The 7,651-nt window shown below is 41.3% G+C and overlaps 1 protein-coding gene across 1 annotated transcript; it reads left to right on the forward strand.

Moving 5' to 3' along the window:
• The first annotated feature begins 531 nt into the window (after nucleotides 1–531).
• LOC139649015 (suppressor of cytokine signaling 6) lies at nucleotides 532–7,375 on the forward strand. The gene is made up of 3 exons (XM_071525298.1): nucleotides 532–890; nucleotides 1,340–1,409; nucleotides 1,828–7,375. Exon 3 carries the CDS (start codon nucleotides 1,954–1,956, stop codon nucleotides 3,562–3,564), a length of 1,611 nt encoding a protein of 536 aa, XP_071381399.1. The 5' UTR covers nucleotides 532–890; nucleotides 1,340–1,409; nucleotides 1,828–1,953; the 3' UTR covers nucleotides 3,565–7,375.
• Nucleotides 7,376–7,651: the final 276 nt, after the last annotated feature.

Below are 7,651 nucleotides of genomic sequence, written 5' to 3' on the forward strand. Positions count from 1 at the left end.
ATCTCTGAATTTAGACACTCTGTCTCAGCCAGCAGGAAATAAATACTTGTCTTGTCCATTGCCTGTAGGCTATATATTACAAATTATTAATGTAGGATTATTAATCTTCTTATTTTTGGTCTGACATTTAAATTGTCATTGAAAACTATCCCCAAACCTGTGTGTCTGTAAAATAATTTACACATTTGGTCAAATTATTATTATTATATTATTATTATGATTTTTTCCAAAGCCTCCGTGCCAATCATTTCTGTGTTGAAAAGCAAAGACTTTCTTTGGGATGTAGAAACTTGATATAGTTGTAATGCATGGATCTGATTTGCTGTATCTAAATCATTTACAGATTAGGCCACATTATCAGAATTTTTTGGTTGTTTTTTTTTCCCCCAAATACATATGTTGCCCATAATTTCTGAGTTGCAGAGCAGCTCAGGCCCCTGACATGTAAAAACTTGATGTAGGCTAGTTGTAATGAATGTGTCTGATTCGCTGTATCCGAATCTGCTCCCACAATTCAACAGGCAACAAAGGAAGAAAGGAAGAGGCCGTAAGCTAGAAAGTATTAGCCAACCTAGACAGAAAGATGTCGCTCTGTTGTGTCATTTCATATGGCAATTGACATTCGTACGTGTAAACAAATATTGAGTGTAGCCATATAAACGCGTTATTCTTTCGTCTGGACGCAGAAGCCGACTAAAGGGAAGGTATATGTTTTCGACAGCTAACGTTAACTAAGCTAGCTGATTGGCTTAGCTGGCTAGGTAACAAGCTAACATTAGCCAACTAGCTAGCGAACCTTTCATGAACGCTTTGTACAAAACAAATGCCAAACTTTGCGGGCACCTTTGGGTATTTAACAGAGCAAGAAATGCAGATACCCAACTGACAGGGTAAGAAACAACACCATTTGCATTTTTGTCAAATGTAGACTGAGATGGTGAATGTAACTTGGTTACTAGATATGCTAACAATCTAGATGGTTCGTGTTAGCATCCAAGCAAGCTAACATCAGTTAATTAACATTGACAAGCTACAGTAAATAATCTTGTATCGTGTACAATTGCTTACTAAAATTATGCTGACGAAATCGCAGCTTAAGTCTTTCATTTCAGAATTTTGTCATGAAAAGCATAAGATAACTAATTTAGCTAAGCTAATATGATGTTGTGTGCGTAGGCCTTGCCAGGTCAGGACAAACCTTGCTAACGTTGCTGTTAGTTAATGGGACAAACTGTCTTGTTTAAAGTGATAATATACGGGACGTGAATTACGTTATTACCAAAGTATGCTTGATCGCAAGTGTTGGGCTTTTGAAAAGATCTGTGTTTGTTTTTTATAGCATCAAATGAAAGGTGGTGGAAGTGGAACCTAGCCCATCCAACTGAGTCACCATTTTCAGGCACATAATGGTGAGTAATCAGATTGCTGCTGGCTGATTATCAAGTAGCCTCATTTTGGTGTTAAAAGTTGCACATTGCCTCTAGATACTGATTTAATCATGGTGTGCCAGAACTGTCATAGCCTTTTTGATCAGCTGACAAAGCAGTGATAATTGCATAAGTAATGAATTTCATAAAATCAAACAGTATTTGCCCATAATGTATGCCCATAATGTGCTGTGCTGTTTGTGATATTCCTGTATTATGTGAAATGTATTCAATGTGCTTTGATAGGGGTGCTCCTTATTGATGTTATTGATAATATGATGTTTTATGTAGGTAATGGGTTAGGTTAATGGTAGATGTGTACAAAAGGCTGTGGAAAAGCTTTGTTGTTTGGACAGTACTCTATACACTGATTTGTGTTTCCATGTTTTTCTTGCTACAGGGTATGACGGCTCCACTATATGCATGACTAGTTTTGTGTGGCCTGATGGGAGGACACTGTGGATAGCACTTTCATCAGGATACCAGGAGAGCCATCCCATGCCCCCACTTCGGAGGGCCTGCCAGAATGAAGAAGATAAGCCTTAAAACCATCCGCAAGTCCCTCAACATAAAGGGCAAAGAGGAGGGTGACTTTGTCATGCTCCAGCAGCCTTCGCTGACCACAGACTTTTCTAAGGAGGAGTCGCTTTTTGGGGGCTGCTACACCAAAGACCTCTCAGGCTGTGACCTCGGTGGAGAAGAGGACAAAGGTGGCCAGAACAAGGGCCGTTCAAAGAGTGAGAGCCTGATGGGATCACTAAAGAGGAGGCTGTCTGCCAAGCAGAAGGCTAAGGTGAAAGGTGGCTCTTCTGCTATGGGCTCTGTGGATGATGATGACACCTTCTCATCCTCTTCTGTGCCCATCAGCTTCAATGAAGTGAAAGCCCAGAGACCCCTTAGGTCTGCATCCCTGAGGAGCCACCATTATAGCCCCTCGCCATGGCCCCTCCGGTCTGTCAACTCTGATGAGGCGTGCATCAAGATGGAGGTGAAGGTGAAAGCCATGGTTCACTCTCCTAGCCCTAGTCCCAACCTGAATGGTGTCCGGAAAGAATTTCACGACTTCCAGATGGAAGGGCTGTTCCAGGACCAGGCAGAATCCTTAAAGAATCTCCAGCAGCCTCAAAACGGTGAGCTGCATCTGAATATTGACGAACATGACGTGCCTGTGGTGCTGGGGTTGACGCCTCAGGACTACATCCAGTACACTATGCCTTTAGATGAGGGAATGTACCCTGAGGGGTCCCACTCGTTCTGCCTGGAAAGCTCCTCTCCCATGGAGGTGGTGACTGAGGCAGACAGTGGGTCCCTCCACACAGACCAGGGCCAGGAGGAACATGACCTGGTCAGCGGCATGCCTCCAGACCTCTTCATGGACACCTCGGTTAATGGCCTTCTCATTGGCTCTGCTGGAGTGATGCTCCAAAGCTCTAGAGTAGAGGTCCCACCGCCCCTCTCTCCACTTCTGCCGCCCATGACTAGCAATGGAGAGATTCCCAGGACTTTTTCAGGGTTCAGCTCTGCAGACAGTCAGGTAGCTGAGAGGGTAAGACACCACCTCAACTTTGACCCTAACTCGGCTCCTGGGGTCAGTCGGGTATACGACTCAGTGCAGAGCAGCGGGCCCATGGTGGTGACCAGCCTGACAGAGGAGCTAAAGAAGCTGGCGAGGCAGGGCTGGTACTGGGGCCCCATTACCCGCTGGGAGGCAGAGGAAAAGCTAGTCAACCTGGCCGACGGCTCATTCCTGGTCAGGGACAGCTCAGACGACAGGTACCTCCTCAGCCTGAGTTTCCGGTCACAGGGCAAAACCCTCCACACCCGCATCGAACACTCCAACGGACGCTTCAGCTTCTATGAGCAGCCAGATGTGGAGGGCCACACATCCATCGTGGACCTAATCGAACACTCCATCAAAGACTCTGAGAATGGAGCTTTTTGCTATTCCAGGTCTCGCTTACCAGGGTCTGCCACCTACCCTGTCAGACTGACCAACCCCGTGTCTCGGTTTATGCAAGTGCGCTCCCTGCAGTACCTGTGTCGCTTTGTCATTAGACAGTACACTAGGATAGACCTGATTCAGAAACTGCCTTTACCCAACAAGATGAAAGATTATCTGCAGGAGAAGCACTACTGAGGACACAGAGACAGGACAATGGTAGCAATTTGCACTTTTGGGTTCAGTTAAGAGATTTAAACAAGGTTTACAGACAACCATAGTTTTGAGATGATTGGTTCTGGTGGCTCTTGATTTGTGTCCAGGTGACTTTGTCACTGTCCAGTCCTCCATTCCACTGTTCAGGGGTTTTTATTTGGGATTGGTCAGTATCAGGTGGCTCTACTTCCAGAGATTCAGGCCTACACAGAATCTCGTGCAGGATTGTGGCAGAGGTATATAACAAAGTTATCTTAGTTGCTTACATTAGATGCATACATGAAACATGCATTTTAATGTATGGGAAATTGTAATATCCAGTGGTGCAAATAGAGCAGCTTTTCACATTTTCACCTTCTCCATTAAATGTGGGCCTGTAGAAAAATAGGTTTCACTTTAAATTTCACTTTGGTTGAATTTGAAAATTCATTGAATTTTACCCATTGGATTTAATATTTCAAAGACCTTTTCAGTGAGGGAAAATTAAAACTTAGGCTTTACATCCATAGTTTTAAATGAGGCGATTATCAACAACAAACAAAGCCCCCTGCAGACTGACCAATTTTGATCATCTTTTAAGTTTTATTACACATCAGATTGTGTGATGTGACCAATGCAAAAAAATCTTTCTCAGCCTAGTCAGACTGTGCGGAATGGCAGCCCATTCTGTTGTTATACGGTGCCATTGGTTGAATAATGAGACTGTGCCATATAACAAGTGATGATTGGCCAGCCCGTGCATTTAATGTAATGTCAAGAAAACACTAATGTTGAAGATAATTTAGCATTAATTGTAGACCCCAGTTGTATTCATCATATAACCAGCTGTTCACAAATTTACGGGGCTAACTTCTCACCCAATAGATGCAGTCCATCCGTTATATCTTTTGGTTCTGTCGTATGTTTCAGATGACGCATTAGAAAGAGATTTGTACTCATGCCCTTAGCTTATCCCACTGGATATTCACCTTACCTTAGACTGGGGCAGGCTTTGTTTTTGAGTTTGTCATGTTTGTCATTTACATCTGTACTGGTATGCCAACGTAGTCATTACCTGCTGGGTGCCAACTGGTCACTCACTGGGGTAGAGTTGTAACACTATCCAAACTACATCATTATGGCACTAAATTTCTCCAAACTGCTGCGCTTATATGGCCGTCCCTCACCGTGTCACACTGAATGGCCCAAGTCCACATGAAAAATGTCTTCTAGCTAAAGACAGTCTGCCAGAGGCTTTAAAACAATTTGGTGAAAGAAATTGCTTTAGGGAAACAAATTGTATGGCTGCATGTAGCCGTTTTACAATGTTCAAGCCTAAAGGTACTGACAATGCTGTTTTTTCATATTGTAGTGCTGTTCAAAGTAATAGCAGTGAGTTGATGTATAGACCTTTTTTAAAATTCACATACAAATAAGTAACTTTAAGATAACAATAAAGCTAAATCTTTCTGCATTAGGAATGTTGCAAAAACTGCACCACAGCTCAGGCCTAACAACTTTTTCACTATCTGTAATGCTTGTATCTGCATGTAGTAAAGGCTTTAAGACTGTCAAGTAAGTGCACTGTAGACTTACTGTAAATGACAAAAGATGTCATGGCAAGAGGGTAAAGAAAGATTTTGGCTAAATGTGTAGTTAAAGCGCAAGTCAGAAATGGCTACGTTTATTTAATGCACGGATGCATTTACCTTAGACAGTTCATAAGTGAAGTAATTTACCCTCATTACCCTACAACTTGAAATGGACCTCTAGCCAATTGACCTAATTCCATATGTGGGGGTGGTTCTTTCTTAGCCTCTTAATGCCAGTAATGAGCTGGACCCAGATCAAAGGAATCCCAAAAATGGTGTGAGCTTAGGTAGAGGGATTTGGGAAAGCCAGGGTTAAGTCTCTGCGTCATATTTTGGAGTGACGCCAGGGGCTCAGGCATATGACAAAAGTTCCATCACAGCTGCATGACATCATTACTCTGTACTGTCATATGGGTTTCAAGGACATTGAAAGCATATGATTATTGCCATTGCTTATTCACATTGTCCCCACAGAGCTGTACTACCCCACAGATTGTCTCTCTACTGGGCTGTTTGTGCCAGAGCAAAGGGAAGAGCACACAGTATGTTACGCAAGTGCTTTATACGGATACTTTGACAGGGAATTGTGTTTTCACATTATGTCTGAGCATCTTTTTTGACATCAGTGTCCTTAAAAGTATTTGGAAAATGTCTCTCAGACAACTTTGGTAGGTTGTTAGCGCATAGTTCTAGTTTTAGTTAGCAAGATCTGTTGGTGTCTGAGGAAGTTACCATGAGTCTAGCACAGCAGAAATTAGATAGGAACATTGAATGGTGTTGCATGTTTAAAGACTTAGCATTTTACAGCTTTGAATTGTATAGGAATGAAGGATCTAGGTTGTGTGTTTGGCTGTGTAGAGGGATACTTTTTTTTTTTTTTTTTTTCTCAGTCACAAACATGAGCTGGACATTCTGTGTACAAGAAACATATTTTTGTTAGAATCTTTCAGTGAGTTCTTTTGTGACATTTGCCGTCTGGGGGATGAGGCTGTACAAAAGGAATGTACGCTTGTTTGAGGTATCCATTTTATCTGCCCACAGACCAGTTGCAGAAAGCATGCGGAATCATAAAAAAACTACATTGACACGTTTTTGCACTTGAATATTCTCCATTGACATGCTTGGATCCTCTTCTCCCTAGAGTTCTCCTTCAGATGGTGGTGTTAAAAAAAAAAGAAAGAAAAAGAAGAAGTTACACCAGTCCAACTCTTTGGACCTGAGTGCACATTTGTCATTATGTGTTCATGTAACTGTTTAGATTAAATTGAGATCGTTGTTTTGTTTTCATCATATGTGGGATATAAAGGGTAAGGCACCAGCATCATATCATCACCTCTGTTAATGTTCCTGGGCTGTCAAGGAATGTGATCATGGCAAGAATGTGGATGTAAAATTGAGGCGATTTTTTTCTTTGTGTGTTTTTTTTTTTTTTTTTTAAGTTTAAATGTGAAAGTAAAATGTTAGTCTTTTTAATACAATGTACTTTTAATTGTATTTCCATCTTAATTTGCAATTTGTTGTCAGATTCTGACAAGCAGGAACCAATTTGATAAATACAAGATATGGTGTTGCTGCTGTGATTTTCTAACTACTTAAGTAGCCTGGGATTAATTCAGTTCATTATCATTAAGCATTATTGCCTTCAATGTTTGAATCTAGAGGTTGATACTTGTTCAAACCGCTGAAGCATTTTGAATTCATAACAGCTGTTAAGCACTTAACCAGCTCCAAGGATTTTTTTTGTGCATCTCTGCAAATGAAGGCGATTGTTTACAGTAGTATGTTTGGTAAATGCCCCTCCCCTCCCCTCCTGTTTTTTGTTTACCCTCTCACATGAACATCTTGGTACAATTTGAACTCTTATTTCATTTCAATGTGTTATACACATTTGTGCTGCTTATGGATATGATTGCCTTTCTTGTATTTAACAATGGGGAAATAGAATGTCACCATGTAGATGTATGTACACATAATGACTTTGGTTATCATCTTGGGAGAGCAAAGCAGATTTGCAATTTGTAAACAACTGTAGTCAGTAAAAAGATCATTAGTAGCTATTAGTAAATCCTCTGTAGAATAACAGTTCACTCCAGTTTACATTTGTTGTCAACTGTCAATTTTCCAAAGTAGATTGTTTGTCTTTTTGTATTTCTTTTTCTTTTGGAAAAAATCAACAGTGATTTATTGCACATTTTGGATACAGTTCAAGAAGTTTTTTGTATCTGCCGATTATAAATTATAAATAAAAAAAACTATATTCTGAAACATTTTCTTTCAGTGGTTTTGTGTGTCCTCATATGGAATGAAACTCGAAAGGCAAGATTTCAAAAGATGCATTGTTACCTTTGTCACACACAATTTAGACTCATCAGATTGGTACAGGGGGTTGTGGGAAGGGAGACCATTCTTCAACCAGGGCATCCGGGTTCAAGCAGTCTCACAAGCCTCCGCCGTGCTGAAGTGTCCTTCAGTAAGAGGCTGAGTCCCTTCCAGCTCCA

Source organism: Centroberyx affinis, unplaced genomic scaffold (genome assembly GCF_046629955.1).
Source record: "Centroberyx affinis isolate AG114_WGS23_722 - 3 ecotype Tasmania unplaced genomic scaffold, CSIRO-AGI_Caff_v1 ptg001285l_1, whole genome shotgun sequence".
NCBI classification, from domain to species: domain Eukaryota; kingdom Metazoa; phylum Chordata; class Actinopteri; order Beryciformes; family Berycidae; genus Centroberyx; species Centroberyx affinis.

Coding starts and splice junctions, on each gene's coding strand:
- LOC139649015 (XM_071525298.1), top strand. CDS start 1,954: ATGAAGAAGATAAGCCTTAAAACCATCCGCAAGTCCCTCAACATAAAG.